At 39.2% G+C, this 19,248-nt stretch overlaps 1 protein-coding gene across 1 annotated transcript; it reads right to left on the bottom strand.

The window, feature by feature from the left end:
- Positions 1 to 236: 236 nt before the first annotated feature.
- LOC108274573 (GTP-binding protein REM 2) lies at positions 237 to 16,391 on the bottom strand. Its single transcript, XM_017484789.3, has 5 exons — positions 16,285 to 16,391; positions 12,244 to 12,554; positions 10,978 to 11,051; positions 5,987 to 6,164; positions 237 to 1,147 (listed from the first exon to the last, which is right to left on the bottom strand). The coding sequence occupies exons 2-5, from the start codon at positions 12,551 to 12,553 to the stop codon at positions 849 to 851; spliced, it is 861 nt and encodes a 286-aa protein (XP_017340278.3). The 5' UTR covers position 12,554; positions 16,285 to 16,391; the 3' UTR covers positions 237 to 848.
- Between the last annotated feature and the right edge of the window lie 2,857 nt (positions 16,392 to 19,248).

Genomic DNA, 19,248 nt, shown 5'->3' with positions numbered 1-19,248 from the left:
CTTGTCATGAGCTATGATTGGACCGTCCTTCTGACGGAAGTGGTGCTTCCATAGTCTATCACGCCCGAGGCGTTTCCCATAGTGAGGTACCGAGCGATTGTTTGAAAGATAACTTTGTTATTGGATGATCACTTTAGTAACGCTAGATCTTAATCGACTGGTTGCATGTTATAAAAAAAAAGTGCTGATTGCTGAACAAGCTTGGTGATGTTGACATTTAAATGATGGCACAGAAAGCTTGAGTTTTTGAAATACTTTTAATGGACCTCTCAGTAATGGAGAATGGACCTTTGTGTGGGTTTATCAAAGTAAAGGTTCAAGTTCTTGTACATACAATTTCAGTAGCACAGTCAGTAATGTGATTGCAATCTTTGAAAATTGTTCTACCGTTTGAACAGAAAACTGTTTTCCCCAGGTTAGTGGAGTTTTCAATTGTATTTCTGCAACTTGTAACAATTTAGTTTAAGATACACAAATATAGCAGGATACCACAAATACTCACAGTAACTGGATTGTCTATACTATCTGAGTGAAACTTTTTTTTTTAAATAGTGGAGCATGCAAACTACATTTGTTCACTCAATGACCTACAGTTTTAACTGTATCAAATGCTATACCTGGCCTTAACTATTATTAAGGCTTTTTTTTTTATGATTCTTGTCATTCTCTTTCTGTACTTAGACTAGTTAGACTAATAGACTATTTCATGAAATCCCATATACCTTTCTAATACTCTTGTTTTTTTTCTGTGCAGGCTCTGGTCCTTCAATTCTTCACTGCCAATCTTACTCCTCTCCCACTCATTCTTACCTTGTCTCTGTTTTTCGCCCTCTCACTCTATCTATGACTCACAAAGCTCCAAGATCGTGACAGGAGCGAGATTTCTGCCTGAAGAACTTTCCGCCATCACGCTCTTTTTCCCGGGGATAGCGTGGTACAAGGTTGGAAAGGAATCGCTTAGCCCGTGTGCTCAGGCTCTCACTGCGACCCCCCGTCGCTCCCTCGGCCCCGCCGACCCCCAAGGACCCCAGGCTTTCTCCTCGTGCTGCCCGCACAACCATCTCCAGAAGCTCTGTGGTGCCATGGTCCAGAGATGCAGACAGTTCCACATAGGGAGATTCATAGAGAGCAGCATTGGATTGAGCCTCTGTGAGACAAACAGACCACTGTGAAATATACAACAACCTTTATAGATATCTTTCTTTCTTTCTTTCACTCCATGTACTACAATTCACTTTTATGTCTATGTACGCGAGTCCTGATACTCTACACACAGAAACCCAACAGTGTCCTGATTAATCTAATAACAGACTTGCATCGATAAATAATGAATTTGTTTATACTGATTGAAAATGTCTGATAAGGAATGGGAACGCCAGTGAACTGCTAGAAAGGGTTAAAGGTAAAATAGTTCTTTGTATGTTATTATATCCCACTTGTTGTAATGGAGGCATGCAAGTTCTGTACGATAATTAGTAGGCTACATGCCCATCACATATTTGTACTTCAATGTACTGACTTCAGTGCAAGCTCTTTTCCCACTGGAATCTTTACCACTATGTCAATTTGCTTTGGACATATTAACTAGAGTCATATCTACAGCTCATTTTATAGAGGGTAAAAGATGACATAACCTTTCCAGACACTGGAATGCACATCTATTAAAGAAAAAAAGACTGGCACGACTGGTTTGGACAGGACTAAAATCATAGAGACGTCTTAATAATTACGTTTGATACCCGACCAACACATTAGTGAGGTATAGACCGCTAATATAAAGTAAGTACCACTTGTATGAAGGTATTAATAGGGTCTGCAAGCAACCTATGCTGGTCCCTGTCAAGTGTCTGTTGCCAGCTCATCTAAGGTGTCCATCCTGGCCATTTCTGGGGGCTACACTAATGTACCTCCACTAAGCAGCTCAAACCTCACGCTTGTGTATCGGAGACTGCAAGTGGTGGTTAAGCTCAGATATTGTCCTGACCACTCACGTAACCCAAACGCAAGGTTGCTGAGAACCTGATAAAGGACGTCAAGAGCTCTGCCCTGTCCAAGTCCTCTAAGAACCCTGTCATTTACAAAACTGCCAAGAGTCCTGCCTCGGTCAAAGCCACTGTATACACTGTCATTCAGCCAGGTGCCTGCTCTGAAAACATGGCTGATAATACCACTGCAAATACCAAAAACAGACACAGGGCCACCTCTTTGTCTTTTGGTGGTTCTAAATGTCATGATTCACGCATTAACAAAGGATTGTGTCCTGACAAATCCTGCCCTGTTGTCCCTTTGGCATTCCGCTTTCCTTATATGGTTTATACTTCCTGTTCTTTTTTTCCGTGCTGTCTTGATAGTTGATTAGTTAAACCTATTGTCTGTTATCCCTGTCTCTCATGAACTCTCTACGTTACGTGCATAATTAGAGATAGCGCCAATCTGAAATCCATTGCCATTTATCAGCAGAAAATATTGGATCAGATTGTGAGAAGAAAAAAAAAGATTTAATCCAAAAAAATTGACTTGTTTATTTACTAAATATTCTTCCAAGACATATTTACCTTGTCAAGTTCTGGCCTATTTTTGTCTCCTGGTATTAGGCTTTGACTATTATAAACACACTTTAATAAACACACTTGCACAGACATTTTACAGCAGTTGAGTCTTCACAAATTACCTCTGAACCATGGACCAGTTATTGTCCATCAGTGAAGACGTGCAGTCCTTACAAAGTGTGAAATAACAGTTATATCCCTTTATTGTTGTTTTTATGTATTATGTTTAGTTAATTACTGTTATATTGAATCAAGTACAGTTGAGGTCATAAGTTTACATACACCTTGCAGAATCTAGAAAATGTTAATAAAAATAAAAAAAGAGGTATTATAAGACTGCTCTGAATAAGCTATTTCACATAACAGATGCATTAAGAGCCAGGGGGATGTAAAGTTTTGAACAGGGTGATAGGTGTGAACTGTTATTATTGACATCGCTTCTGTCTCCACTATACTGATTTTTTTCCAGTCTTGTCTCTTCAGTTTGACCTTGAGCATTGCAATACCAAGATGCTCAGGTATCCATCTGCCTGCTGAGACGTATTATCATGACAATACACTTGCATGTTAGTTAGTTACAGTTACATTTAAATAGCGCTTTTCTAGACACTCAAAGCGCTTTACATTGTACACCTGCCACACACCAGCTATTATCGGAGAGGAGAGAGTGATGTAGCCAATTCAGAGATGGGGATTATTAGTGGGCCATGATGGAGAAGGTCCAATGGGAGATTTTGCCAGGACACCGGGGTTACACCCCTACTCTTTCCTGGGATTTTTAATAACCACAGAGCGTCAGGACCTCAGTTTAATGTCTCATCTGAAGGACGGTGCTGTTTTTACAGTATAGTGTCCCTGTCACTATACTGGGGCATTAAACCCCACACAGACCATAGGGTGAGCACCCCCTGCTGGCCTCACTAATACCACTACCGGCAGCAACCTTAGTTTTCCTCAGGAGGTCTTCCATCCAAGTACTGGCCAGGCTAAAGCCTGCTTAAATGGGAAACCAGGCGAGAACTGCAGGGAGATATGGCTCTGGCATTATGCATGTGTTTATATTCTGTTGCATCGTAGTCTTGTGGACATTCTAGCGATTGGAAATTGAAGAATGCAACATTATTATCTACAGTATACCTTAATAACAAGACCTTTAGGCCAAGGAAATGTTTAGATCGGTGTTCTCAAATCCATTTGTAGCTCTCATGACTACTACTAAGACATGACACTGGGTCTTATGAAGTGTCCTGAAGTGCTGATTTTTTTTTGTCTGTTTCTTCAGTATTATTATTATTAATTACTGCAGAGCCCTATACATTGCCAATGTTGGCATGCTTGTCAAAATAAAGTTACTGAATCCCAAAAGGATGCTCTCATACCCCAAGATACATTTAGCCTTGTCTTTCTAGCAGCATTTTTTTTTTTTTTTTGGATGACTAGAGCCATCTTGGATGTCTGCTAGTCTACCATCATGCTCCAGTATCCAGAGACAACTTGTCTAACTTGCTTTGAAGACCACTGTCTTTAATTATTTCGGGTGCTTTTGTAGCTTGGAAATCGGGTAAGCATAATCTAGACGAGAGAGCATCTGTGAAATTATAACTAGTTTAGGAGCGTGACAATTGTTTTAAATCTCACATTCCGTCTCTCGTTGTGAGTCATCCTCACTTTGCCCTGTAAACACTACACACTGAGTGCAGGGTAATAGAGTTGTGCCTTTCCAGGTGAAAAACCTCATTATGAAACTTCACCTCTACCTTCACACACACACACACACACACACACACACACACACACACACACACACACACACACACATATAGAGAGAATGATACTCTTAAAATCCTGTCATAAGGAGAATGGTAGCTATACAGTACAAAGCCGGTGATCTAGGGGAAAAGACTACACAGCTCCTGTTTGAAGTGGGAACATTATGGTTTCCTCCAACACCTGCAAATGCAATTAACCCCAAATGTCATCCCACAAGCTGCAGGCAGAGTTACATGATAATACTAAGAATGCTGATCCTGTCCTCACCTAAATTAGTCTGAGATGCAGACACACTCTGTCCGTCTCCCCTAACGATACTCATATCCACAGACACAAACACACAGATGAACAACCTCATTATGGTGCATTAGCTGACAGCGTAGACCCAAAGGGATAAAAATACCACCCAAACCCTACAGACACAGAGTTAAAATTGCATAACAGGCACAATCCCAAATGTCCGTGAGTGTGTGTATACAGGTCTGATCTTCACTTCATTGTGTTTTCCTACGTGGATAAAAATGTATAAAAACACAGGTGAAGAAAACAATATGTGTGTGTACGTACGTGTGTGAAAAAAAAATCCCCATTAAATCCTCCCACACAGAGTAGATACTACTGTCCTCCACCAGTGTGCGTTCGTAAATCTGCCAACATCCAAATCCTCCAGCTGGATACATGGGACACATACACACATACACTGAAACGAACACACACAAACAAGCAAGCATACACCAATACATACACACAAACATGCACCGAGCCAAAGACAAGACAGAAGGAGGAGAGAGTCTGAGAAGCATAAGCAAAGGGAAAGAGATTCAACGGCGGGAAGAAATCGAAAGACTATCAGTAAAGAGTAGCAGTACGAATAGACCTTCAGGCATTTGGAAGTACAGTAAATAAACATAACCTACACAAAGACCAAGCTACACAAAAATCTAGATTCAAGCCCCATAGCTGGCAGACACTTTAAGAAATTGAATTGGGTTGCATCTACATTTGAACACCTCGGCTCTGGATCAAGGGTCCAGACATCTCTTAAGCTCGCTATTTGACTTGTGCTGTACTATAAAACCGTTTAAGCTATTGACACGGGTTCAAAGAAATGCAGTACCAGTTTATATCCAGCTCTTATATTTGACAGTGCTTTTTAAATTCCCATCCTGCGAACAAGGGTGGACCATGTGACCATTTGATAAGGAAGATTTTTTTCTCGCTGTGATAAAAAAATAAATAAAAAATAATGTGGCATCCTGTCCTGTCACAGTGAAACATCTACTTAAACATCAGATTAGCATGCTAGCCTTGCATTCTGTCACCTTTCTCGTCTTAAATTAATGTAAAGAATTTGTAAACACGTTCTTAATTGTCGGCTACGCAAAGGATCTGACTGGGAAATGAATTAAATGAAAATGTTTAGATGTGTTTTTTTTTTTTGTGCTGAAAAAAATGAAGCAAATCAAGTCTAATTGATTTAAATCGACATATTGGCAAAGATTCCATACTTTGTGGGAAAAGAATACCTTTTGTTTTGCACTTTTAGTTTAAAGAATCTCTAGCAAGAAAGCTGAAACTGAAGCAAAGTGAAGTACAGTATTGGTTGATATAGCAACACTGTTATCTTTCTAATACAGCAGTGAGAGTGTCCGGTCTAAAGGACGTACCCTCCGTGCTGACCTCTCGTGAGCGGACCAAGTCGCTCTTGTTGCCCACAAGGATGATGGGAGTTTGAGGTTGGTTTTCCCTGAGAAGGAGGCGGAGCTGAGCCGTGCGGTGAAAGCTGCGTCGGTCTGTCACCGAAAACACCAACACACATACTTCACACACCAGCATGGATAGATCCTGTCAGACACAGAGAAGCAGTAGGTTATACTCTGATTATACAAGTAATAATAATAATAATAATAATAATAATAATAATAATAATAATAATAATAATTCATTAGATTTACATAGCGATATATATTTATTTTCTAGGAACTCAATGTCAATGGACATTGTATGGAAGAAATCTCCTCAACCACCACCAGTGTGTAGTATCTACTTGGATGATGCGACGGCAGCCATAGTGCGCCAGAAGACCCACCACACACTAGATATTGGTGGAGAGCGATGTAGCCAATTCAGAGATGGAGATTATTAGGGTGCCATGAAAAATAAGGGCCAATGAGGAATTTCACCAGGGTTTATACACCTACTCTTTTATGAGCAGGACCTTGGTTTAACATCTATTTTTACAGTATAGTGTCCCCATCACTATACTGGCGCATTAGGACCCATACAAGTGAGCACCACCTGCTGGCTTCACTAATACCCCTGCCATCAGCAACCTTAGTTTTCCCCATGAGGGGTCCCATCCAGGTACTGGCCATGCTCAACCCTGTCTAGCTTCAGTGGGAAATCATGCAAGAGCTGCAGGGTGATATGGCTCCAGTTAAAAATGGGCAGGATTCTGCCTGGTATTATAAAGCATACAGTATATTATGAATAGCTGATATAGTGGATCCAGACAATGACTGTAGCAGTGGTGTCCTAGTACCATGGCTGACTAATTTATTATTTTATATTATGTATTTATCTTCTCCCAGTTTAGTCATTGTCAATTGTTATTCTATTACCTCTGAGTCTCTCTCTAGCAGGAAAGCCACCAATTAAGAAGCCTAAAGGCTCACACATTTTCTCTGATTGTAAAGCCACCACTATAGCTTTTTGAACTTGCACTTATACAAAATCGGGCAACTAAAGATGCTTGGAGGAGAGCACTACCTGCACTATATTCTGTTCATGTGAACAAGCAGATGTCCTTGATTACCAAACAACAAGCAGGCTTTTACCACAGATGGCACCATTGAGATAGGAACCGGTGATCTCTGGACGATAGGTGAAATTTTTAACGAGTAGTGTGTGAGTATATATATATATATATACACTGTATATATTTTAGAGAATACTTGATTTAAAAATGTATTTTTTTGAAGAACAGATTATCATTGGATTATAAACTTGAACTACACACAGGTCTTTGAAATACTGTAGACACCGGTGACTACAGCAGCATAGTTAGATTTTTTCCTAACATGTCAAGTGAAGTAAAAAGGATTTATTTATAATTGACTAATAAACTGATTCACATTAGAGCAAGAAAAGGACAGAACTGTGCAGCCCACTGGTTGGCTGTCATGCCACTCTGACACATTTTCATTGCATGTTTCTTTAAAAACTTCACAAATGCGACTGAAGCCACATATATGTTTATCTCACCAACAGCCTTTTCGTTTTCATCCTCCAATTTTTTTTCGATACAGTACCTTTTTGTCTGCATCACTTAAGGGCAGTATTTCAACCATGCAAATCCAACCCAGTCTCACAACACAAAAAATAAAAGGTATCTGCAGGGGTGTCAAACTTTCACCCGAATGCTTCGGATGAGACATTCTGCTGCAATGTATTTTAACCAAGCTAACCTGTATGACTATAGTTGAATTTATATATATATATATATATATATATATATATATATATATATATATATATATATATATATATATATGTAATAAATACATTTACCTGTTTTTAAATTTTTTTTATAATGAGTTTTGCCCATTTACCGGGTTCATGAATCATCTCCTCTTCCTGGCAAACACAATCAGGCTTGCAAGTCACATGGTAACGCCCCACAGTAATGCAGGTTTTCAAAATGTGGAAAGTCTCTGTATTCCCAGAAGCCTAAAGAATTTACAGCCTAAAAACTAGTTGAATGTTGAAAATACCCATGTTACTGTAAATTTTGTGTCCACGTGACTTTCAAGCCTGATCGTGTGTACCAAGAAGACGAGATGTTTCCAGAGCGGTAAGTTTGATGTGTCACTACATAACCTGTAATTCTGTAATATTTATACTTTTTTTTTCTTTTCTTTTTTACTGAGATGGAGTTATTAAGGCATAGGTGTCAGTGCAATCCAAACTCCCCCTTTACTGATTCATTCTTTGTTTTTAAAAAAAATAATAAAAAAATTCACATAGTGGCACCTTTTAAAAGCTTAAACCAAACCTGGTTTTCCATCAGTTCATACATTTTTGATGGTACAGCTGCGCTCCTCTTTAACATGCAATACAATACACCTTACATTTAAATAAAAAGGAAAATTCTCTACCCACACTCTTACTTACTTGCGTGGAAGGACTGACAACATTACAACAAACATCACAACGATGCTTTTTATATAATATAATATACTGGATTTTGATCAAATACTCATACCAAGCCTAACACTACTGTGAATGACTCAGCGTGAATTAATGAGTAAGGGCTGAGACAGAAATCTCACGAGATTACTCACCTCTGCCCTATATGCAAATGAGAATCTATTGTATATGAGACAGCTCCATTTATTTCTTAAAAAAAGAAAGCAGGAAATCTTCTGTCCAGGAAAATTAGGTGTCCAATTTAACGTTTAAAGGAAATATACTGTTCATATACAGTACATATGGGCCTGGCATTGTGAATGTTCCATTGTGCTGTCTATACAGCTTTATCTAATGCCCAATCACAGCATGTTTTTCTCTTTTCTATATCGCTGTCGCACACATTTTTTACTGGCCATTTTTCTTTTAAGTATGTTTCTTCAGTTTCCTGCAGAGAAAAATGTCATTACAGGCCTACAGAGTGAAAGTGCTGCTTTACTCTGCTATTCATTATCGCTTTATACCACTGACCCAGACATCTGTGGAAAAAATCCATATATTATAATATAAAAGACAAAATCGAGGCAATGCTAGCTGGGAAATTGTTTTCTTCTTCTGTTTTTACCACAAGCCCCGCTCTACTACTACTACTACAGTGACTCTATTTCAATTTACAATCATCTAAAAATTTAAGACCCTCATTTACGAGCATACGAGTAAAAAATATTATGAATAATTAACTGAATTTATATGCTGTATATTGTGAAGCAACATGAATTCAATCAACTAAGCATGCAGGATGTGTTTGTTTAATGAGGCAAACAAGTTAATACCAGCCGAACAAGGCAGTAAAATAGAATAGATAGAATAGGCAGTAAAGTATAATAAAATAGATGCTAATCATATTTCTGTTAGCAATGCTTATGTAATGTAGTTACATACTGTAGATTCAATTCCAAGAAAAGAAACAGGTCCAGCCAAAGACATCATGCAGTTTGTTTCATCATATTAGGAGAAGCACAGTTCATGGAGGACTTTAAGATGCATTTCTTTTTCAAAGGCCCACTGATAGAAGAATGGATCGGCCACATTTACAATGTACATACATACATATGTATATATATGTATACATATATATACATACATATATAGATATATAAATACACATCCATTTATTTTCTGTTCCGCTTATCCTACATAGGGTGGAGCCTATCCACAGTCTGGAGCCTATCCCAGGGAGCACGGTAATTTGGGCCGCAATGCAGGGAACACCCTGGATGGGGTGCCAACCCATCACAGGGCACAGGGGTCCATCCTGGGGCTGGTTCTCTTCTGTTTGTACATCCTTGGTAACATTATACTTCTATACCGACAATTCACACCTGTATCTCCTATTAAGATCTAGGGATTTCCTACATCCTCTCCTGGACTGTCTTGAGGCCATTAAAAGCTGGATGGCAAATAGTTTCCTCCAGTTTAACATCGACAAAACTAAAGTAATCATCTTTTGGTCCTTCTAAGACCAGAAGCTGTCTCACCAACAAGGTAGGCCACCTCATCCCATATCTAAAGTCATATGCAAAAATCCTAGGTGTTATTCTTGATAACTCTGCCTTGACAAACAAATCAATTCTGTCATAAAAAAAAAAAAATGCCGACTACCAGTTAAGAATTATTCCTGAACTCAAATCATTTATGTCTTTCCATGATTACATCACGCCTTTATTACATCACGACTAGACTATTCCAATTCTCGATGCCTTCTCCAGTCCTTACGAACACGCTTGCAGATGGTCCAGAATGCGTCTGCAAGACGGTTAACTGGTACTAAAAGTATGATCACATTACCCCAGTTCTGGCCTCCCTTCACTGGCTCCATGTCCTTTTTAGAATTCAGTTTAAGGTCCAGCTGATTGTTTTTTAAGGCTCTTAATGGGCAGGCCCCACATCATACATCACAGACCTAATCCATTTGCAGTCAGATTTGAGGTCTCTACCAACATCTATCTCGTACATGTCCCACGGTCATGTCTCTAACTAAAGGTGATAGAGCCTTTGCGGTCGGTGCTCCACGCCTGTGGAACCAGTTGCCATTTGACATTAAAAGTGCTCCTTCCATATCTGCTTTTAAATCTAGGCTCAAGACACACTTATAATAGATGTAAAAAAATAAATGTGTTTATTCTGATACTTATTACAGTATATCTTAACATTCAACATGATAGATATCGCTTAATCTGTTTAAAGACAGAAGTTTTGATTACGCCAGCAATTCCCAAACAAGGCATCAGTGAAAATTTGGTTACTACTCCTATTTCCTTTTATGACAAATCTCTCAAAATTTTACAACCATGTGACTGGTAGTATACTCGTGCTTAGATTTATGAAGAGGAATAGAAAACCTTCGACATTCACACTTACAGTGCAGAGAAAGCAACCTGTTTTAGATATACACCTTTCAAAATCTCACCTGTCTCCAGTTATCAAAGAGAAAGATGGTGCTCTCCTCGTTGTCCACGGTAACGGTGCGAACGTAGCCCTCGCCTGTGAGATACACACAAACACGCAGAAACACCCGTGACCCAAGAGAGAACAGCTCCTGGGAGACTGGTGTTTTTTCTTCTCTCGCTGGGTGCTTATGTAACTGCAATAAGACCCCTACTGTGTACAAAACATCTCTGGCTGTTCTCTGCAATGCTATTTTAACAATCAAGTTCATGCTTCTGGTCTGTATTTACAAAAGAGGTTGGGGAGGCCATATAAAAGGCATCTTTGTATGTTAAAAAAAAACAAATAATGACTTCCACAGATTGTACTGGTATCTAATAGAGTATGACCTATTTGTCTAAATAGACCAATATTTGAGGTCTGTGGTCAATTTTTCCATTGAAAAATGTCTTCATCATGATCATCATCATCATCACAATAGGTATCATTTAGGACTAAACATTGCTATGAAAAGTCACACTGCAATATCATTGGGATAACTATTTGAAAAAATATTTAGATGGTGAAGTAAGGCACCCAGGATTAAGCTTGAGGTCCTGAGTAGCTACATAATATTGAGTTTTTAGTCATCTAAATTAAAAACGCCGGCGCTACTAGATTCTAAAGAGCTAAATGCACGTCATTCACGTCAATTCTACATCGTTAGTTTCACACAGGCGCTTATTACAATTGTGCTGTTCAGCTGAATCTCAAATGGGGCTGTACTGACTGTGTAGTGTACTGAATAGATGACACAATGCCACCATGTTAGGAAGTCATTTGGAATTTGAACTACTAACTATGTGATTTTACAAATCAACAAGAAGAAACCATGGCTGGGTAATATATAAAAATGAAACCGAAGCATTCAAATTAGAGCAATGAATATCACTAATGTGTGTCATGTCAGAAATGGTAAAAATATCTAAGCATCATTCTTGGTCTCAGCCAATAACTTTACAGCATGATTATTGTATATGCAAAGCATGATATATGGCAGTGGTCGCTAACCCTATTAAGTGAAATCTACAGTACCTTCCTGCAGGTTTCATCTCCAACCAAAACATGTTTAAGTTGATCAAGAACTTCTTAAAGCAATGGTTAGATAATCAGGTGGGTATGATTCTGGTTGGAGCTAAACTCTTCAGGAAGGTAGATCTCCAGAAAGAGGGTTGGTGACCACTGATATATGGTATAACATGTTAGCCCTAGTTTCCAGTTTATGCATTATCATAGTAAATCGATGTACCATCCGAGTCCACAGATGCCGTTCTGTCCATTTCCCCGGTGAGGGCGATAGCGAGCGACGTTTTCCCCACTCCGTTCTGGCCGAGCAGGGCGATCCTGAACGGGCCTCCCTGTCTCTCTTCCACATCAGCACCCACAACCTCATCCTGCACTGGGACAAAGCTAACTGGAGGAGGCGATGTTGCTTCAGTTACTCCAATTCCTGGCGTCCAGTCACAGTCATCATTGACTGCTTCTTCCCTTCGGAGCTGATATTTGAATGGAACAGGGGTGCTTCCTCTTCGAAGTGGCGGGGCACTGGACAGAGTCATGCTATGCAAATTGGAAAGAAAAAAAAAATAATAGTGCTGGGTGAAACTGTAAAGCCCAGGCGAAAGCTCAAAACTGATTATTTGGCATAGATAAGCAGGAAAGATAGATTTTCGGTATCATGAGTGGCAAAACAATTGAATTTAAGCCACACTGCTATGTAGTTTTAAAGTCCAGTAATGCTCTTGACATGAAGTCCTATTATTAAAAGTTTAGTACTAATTTTTAAAAAAATTTTCACTAGTAGAGACAGCACTGATCTAATACCCAGTATCTGTATCAGGCAAATGCCAGCAAAAAAAATGGTTGGTTTGATATCCTGGATGATGGATATATATTTATAAAGGGTTTAACAGTTGAACGCTGAGTAGTTATTAAAGAAAACAATATAGGACGGGAATCAATATCGGTTGACTCTTAAGGTTTCATAATCCTTATTGGAAAAGACAAAGTAGTATCATGTCATCTGTACTTACTATATATTACTGTACAAATAACATGGAAACCATGTATATAATGCGGCTGAGAAAACCTGCTTGGAAATCTATGGGTTGTGACAGCCTGTTTGTCTTTATATGGACGTCCTTTTATAGAGATACAGGACTCTCAGATGCCTGTCTAAGGATGCTAACGTTAGCTAGGTATTTATTTACACGCGAGTTGATATTATCTTCACTAATCCGGTGCAACAAATGTTCGGCTCTTTTATTATCTACTGTATAATAAATAACTCGATGCCTTTAAAGTCCTTGTGAAGTGCCTTGAGTGTTATTCGATGTGTTGACGTAATTTCCACTGAAACAGGAAGTCAAGGCAGGAAAGCGGGACAGATCAACAGGCCCCGCCTCCTTTTTATACAGCCAATGGTGTGTAGGTTATCGCACAGCCCGGGCTAAGTCGTACTCGACAGTTAATACCATGGAAAAATCCCTGTCACAAAGCCTTGAGCTGGTACAAATTTCTCCTTCTTCAGAGCGAATGAATTCAAGCCATTTCCTTCTTAACCAACTTACAGTTGGAAAATTCACGTGTTCAAACAGCCAAAGTCAAATTTACGACCCATGCTTGCTTGATTTTAACAACAGCAACTTTGGCAAGGTGGTTTTTAGCATTTTTTGGGCGGGGCACTTCAGATTCTAGACTGCATTTGATTGGACAGAAAATCTGATGATGAGCTGAAGTGCAGAATGATGTCATCAAAATCGTTGCTCCGTATCGATGGTAGAGACAGACTGTAAATTTTGAACGCATAAATCTTCTAAATGCGAATTGCGTCAGTATTTTGGAGCGCACTCGCTTCTAGATCACCTTAACGTGAAGCATCTTCATACTAAAAGCAACAAAACTTAAATTTACATTTCATGAGGACTTTAATAAATAAACAGCCCACTTCATCGGTTTGTGTACACGGGGCGGAAATGAGGGACGGGCTCAAGAAGTTAAATAATGTATTCAAATCCACCAACTTAACAGCTAGAGACCTAATGTTGACTAATTTGGATTGTCTAATGCACCCTTTACAGATAAGAAAAGGAAAAATCACAGTGTCTTATATAACGTATACTATAAAATAAAACAAACCCATAAGGAAATACATCTTGTGTCTAGGACATCTAATTAGAGCTCTCGCAGCCAGCATTAGAGCAAAGGTGCTCACCTTTAGAGGTTTAACGGTGCATTAAGTAAGATTAGTCTTTCTGTTTTTTTGTTCGACATTTGAATGATTCCTGGCCATGTTGACAAAGCTCCACCTCCAGGATCTACGCTGGCCTGTAGATTCGAGTGTCTACAAAATGACTGGAGGCACATACAAACACAAACAAACAAGCATTCCGGACCAGAAGTCAGTTTTCCGAATGGGTTTTCTCAGCGATTTAATGCACTTTTGCTAAAACCATGGCTTAATCTATTGTTGTTGTTTTGTTTTTTTATCATGTTCTACATGTCTTTCAGGTTATTTGTACACATAAGGAATGAAAGAAAAGATTTTTTAAAAAATGACATTAAATGTCTATACAGCATTCGACAGAGCTCTCCACACTATGCGCAATAATGGATGCTTTTCTCAGCCTATCCACCGTGTGCATGTGATGTTGATCGACACAACAGAGATACCGCATGGGAACAGGATGCCATCACGCCTGTGATGTTTCATATAACTTGCCAACTATTGCTTGCACAGTCGGTTCAGTCGCTTTGAGGATTTCAGTATCCGATCAGCATTAAGTACATAGATCATACAGGGGGGAAAAATGTGTTTGTTGCATCTCAAATTTGTCCATGTTGTGCAGCACGTACTAACCTAATTAACGTAAATGTTCGGATCTGGACATTAAAATGTTCCTCCACCATCAACAATGTCCTGTAGTGTAAAATAGTGCATGTTCTGTCATTTAGATCAGAATTAAAACACGTTAGTGATTAAGTGCAAAAACAAAACTGACCTTGGGCTGACCTGACAGAGGTTTTACATTTAAGGTTAAATCACGTCCAAAAACAAGCAGCTCCCACACAGGAAGCAATGGATGAAATGGAATCAACCGTGATTCAGTTCAAGCGTGTGGTCATCTAATTCATGCTGATGCGCACGGAGCGTCAGCGTTTGTGACTCACCTTCTGTTGCTGTTGGTGGTCCCACACCTAAACATTACAGTTTTCAAAAGCAATGCTTAATCTCACCTGTATACTGTAGATCTGATACCTGCTGATGTAATCACAAACACTACACCGTACTCATCCCAGGACTCATTCACAGTCTGCTCATACTGAACAGCCATCCTTTCTACACACTTACTACTGTCTGCCAGAAGAGTAATGATTTATAATCACACTATCAAGTGTGGAGGGCACGGTCGCTTTGTGGTTAGCACATTTGCTTAGCAAATGCCCCAAGTTCCCGTGATTAGGCTCCAGGATACACCACGACCCTGTGTACGATAAGCGGTACAGAAAATGGAAAAATGGATGGATTGGATTGGATGGACTATCCGATCCGATGTCACCCAGAATAGGATTCCTGGGTTGTGTTTTGATTTCTTCTTTAATTTCATGTCCATGTAGGGAGTTTTTCCTTGGCACTTCATCGCTCCTGGCTTGATCATTATTCAGAGAGCTAAACCTATATCTGGATTTCTGTAAAGCTACTAGATCATATTGGTGACACTGTCTGAAAAAAATAACATGGAACTGATGTGAGTTTTTACTTTTGATGGTTAGGACAGATCAGGAGAGAGAGAGAGAGAGAGAGAGAGAGAGAGAGAGAGAGAGAGATGTCCTCCATCATAACATGCAGGTTAATTCCTTCAGAATTAAAGGACTATGATGAAGATGTGAGCTCAAAGAAACATGACAACCAGGCTTTTACCTGTTACCTAACTGAGAGAGAGAGAGAGAGAGAGAGAGAGAGAGAGAGAGAGAGAGAGAGAGAGAGAGAGGAGGGGCGGGGGGGGGGGGGGGGGGGGGGGGGGGTTCCAGGGGAAGTTATAACCTCTCTCCCTGTCTCAAAAGAACAATATTAGTGACCTTACCTCTCCAATTACCCATTACCCAATTCCTAAAACTTCACCTCCATAACCACCTCCTTGTATACATTAACTTCACCACAATTCATATATCAAATGTTCACTATATATATATATATATATATATATATATATATATATATATATATAGTCTATAAACAGAGAAGGCTAGATGGAGGAGCTTACATGTTTGTTTTTAAAAACCCGCCTACCTCGACCGAGGACCTCCAAAACACCCATCAGAGATGCTCTCGCTCCGCGCGTCTCCCTCCGTCTTGCACTTCAGTTTGGAGAGCGTCGAGCGCGCTCCCCGCCCTATAATGATGCGCGCTCCCGCGGGCGCGCACACGCCCATTCCGCCTACTTGGGATCCACCTGATCCGCGCTCACGACTCGCCACCGCACCTCTCTCTCTCACTCACTCTCTCTCTCACTCTCTCTCTCTCTGAAGAAAGAAGAATCAATTGTTATTTTATTGTCAAAAAAAAAATAATTACATCTATAATCTAACCTTTAAAGATTAATAAATCATACACCAGCAAATTATACAGATGTTTTCATGTATATATATTTTTATATATATATTGTTGGGGAAGAGAGTGTGTTTGTCTTAACTACCCACCAGTAATATGTTTGTTTTTTTCTCTTTAATACATTCTAGAAATTTTCTGAAATGTTCTGGACACCTCGTTATTTGGATAAGTTTTTACAGCCTAGAATCAGTAGGGGGCAGCAGAGCCCACAAGAGTCTAATACAAGATGATTTTGATGACCCAGGTGACCCAACACGGTTTTTTAAAAATCAGTTGGATTTGCCACTCATACGAGGAATGTGTTTTGTAATTGCACGAGTAGCTTACTAGACAGACAACTGGGCTGTTTCAGACTATGCCAAGAAGTATAAGAAACAGATATGCAAGTAAACTAACATGACATCAACAGAATAAATATGAGACAGAGATCTTTGGATCCTTAAAATCACAGCTTATTGTTCATATATTTATCTGAAAGCACATGATTCAGTACATGAACCTAATAAAATCATATGTAGTTACTGGTGTTTCGGGAAAAATCTGATTTCTCAATAACCTCCTCTACACATTCTAGAGCACTGTATGCTAGTCATGGGAATTCTGGCTCTTTTTAGTGAGTCAGATCATTTGGCTCAGCTCACCAATAAGATCCGACTCTTTTTGCCTCCCAATTGGCTCACTACCGTGCCATTTATTTTTCATCAGATTTCGTTTGTGATATTTTGACCGGCAAGTTGTTTCATTTGCCTAACTATGGTTGAAACTGGCTTACAACATGCCAGTATGTGTACTAGCTACCCCTATGTGAATGTGTTGGATTGGTGCCCCATCCAGAGTGCATTCCTGACTCACACCATGGCTCCACCGGGACACCGACCAGGATTAATGAAGATGAATGAACAAATTGGCATCTATGTATATCATCGTAAATCAGCAAGGCGCAACAAATGTACGTTGATGTAAACAGTAATAAGTAATTATACAGTAATAATTACCCCCGGGCATTACTGTTATTGTGCCGGCTCTGTTTGTGCTTCATTCGGAGGATTCATCCTGTAAATTGATTGCCTCATCTAATACACCTGAGTACACATCCTCAAAAATAAGCAGTGAAGCGGATTCTCCATGTCTTGCTTCACGCCTCACCTACTGCAAGAGTAATGGCAACAAATCACTCAATAAAAACAAATCTGGCTTGTTCAAGAACATCACATTACTACTCTGCACATTTTGGACATTCTGTTCCTGTCTCTCCTCCTCCCGTTCTCCTGTCTTTCTCATTTTCACTAAATTATATCCAATACCTCTATCGTTTTCTGTATGCAATACAACATGTGGAATTTGCTCTGGTTTCTAGCTGTGTGTGTGTGTGTATGTGTGTGTGTTTGTGTGTTCCTGTAACACTGCGTATGCCCTGAACATAAAGGCCCCCTGCCTTTTCCAAAGCACTCCGGCAGTGAGCTGACCGAGGCCTATTATCCTCCTAATCCCCACGCCAATGTAGAGAGAGAGACAGAGAGAGAGAGAGAGAGCAAGGAGGGAGGGCTAAAAGTGAGGTCATCCTGCCCTCCTGCCCTGGCCGTAGTTACATGTAGAGAGAGATAGATAATGAGAGAGAGAGAGAGAGAGAGAGAGAGAGCAGTTGGGGTGATGGAAAATTTTCAACGGTTAAGAATGAAAGAAGATTAAATACACAAGAGGTTACTCAAAATTCATTTATTTAAGACACATTGAATATATCTGAGTAATAAAAGTGATCGAATAGAAATGTGTTCTGCGCTCTGCTTTGTCTTTATTGCCGGTATACGAGTAATCATAATAGAGCAATTGTCAAATACTCTTTATGTCACCACTACAGCATAAACCAACACTTAACCTATAAAATAAATAAAACACACACTCAATGAAATGAGAAACCAGCAAATGATCACATAAATAATCAGAAAATAATAATAATAATAATAATAGTAATAATAAAGAGTGTAAATGAATAAATAGGAGAACCAATATTATTTACTTACAGACTCAAAAAGAAAAGTCTAGATTAAAGTTCCTCAGATGATTTGTTATGCATAAATAATTATGGTAATGTACCAATGTACCAAGTCTTATTATATGTCTCTGCATATCACTTAGTCATTTAAAAACAAAACAAAACAACACACATCAATAACCCACAGTGTCCAGCTCTGTGTATTCGGAGGTTTCAGTTTCTTTGAAATCAGTTTAGGACAAAAAAAAAAAAAAAAGGAAAAAAAGTTACACTCTTTAACAAACAGTATTTATTTTAATTCACTGACAATCACTCAAAACCCCTCGATCCCCGTACTATTCACAGACAAATTCACACAATAAAAGCAGCTAGGAATTCCTTCGTGATGGAATAATGGAACAATAACATGGCAGCAGATTTTATACCTGAATACAGTTGTGTTCATAAATTTACACACACCTTGCAGAATCTGCAAAATGTTGCAAAGTAGCATAAGAGGACTCAGTAAAATTGCATTTTGTTGTTTATTTAGTTCTACCCTGAATAGGCTATTTCACATAATAAATGTTTCCAAGACACAATACTAACTGAATTTACACAAATGAACCAGTAAGAAAGTTTACATACGCTTTGTTGTTATTTTGTCTTCT

The sequence above is a fragment of the Ictalurus punctatus genome, chromosome 2 (genome assembly GCF_001660625.3).
Source record: "Ictalurus punctatus breed USDA103 chromosome 2, Coco_2.0, whole genome shotgun sequence".
In the NCBI taxonomy this organism is placed as follows: domain Eukaryota; kingdom Metazoa; phylum Chordata; class Actinopteri; order Siluriformes; family Ictaluridae; genus Ictalurus; species Ictalurus punctatus.
The sequence above is the reverse complement of the archived record's forward strand: the minus strand, read 5'-3'. Positions and strand labels throughout refer to the sequence as shown.

Excerpts from the sequence above, each read along its gene's own strand:
- LOC108274573 (XM_017484789.3), bottom strand. The coding sequence starts at position 12,553 with ATGACTCTGTCCAGTGCCCCGCCACTTCGAAGAGGAAGCACCCCTGTT. Across the intron at positions 11,052-12,243 it reads GGCATCTGTGGACTCGGATG|GCGAGGGCTACGTTCGCACC; the intron begins GTACATCGATTT and ends TGTATCTCACAG. Across the intron at positions 1,148-5,986 it reads ACGAGAGGTCAGCACGGAGG|AGGCTCAATCCAATGCTGCT; the intron begins GTACGTCCTTTA and ends TTTGTCTCACAG.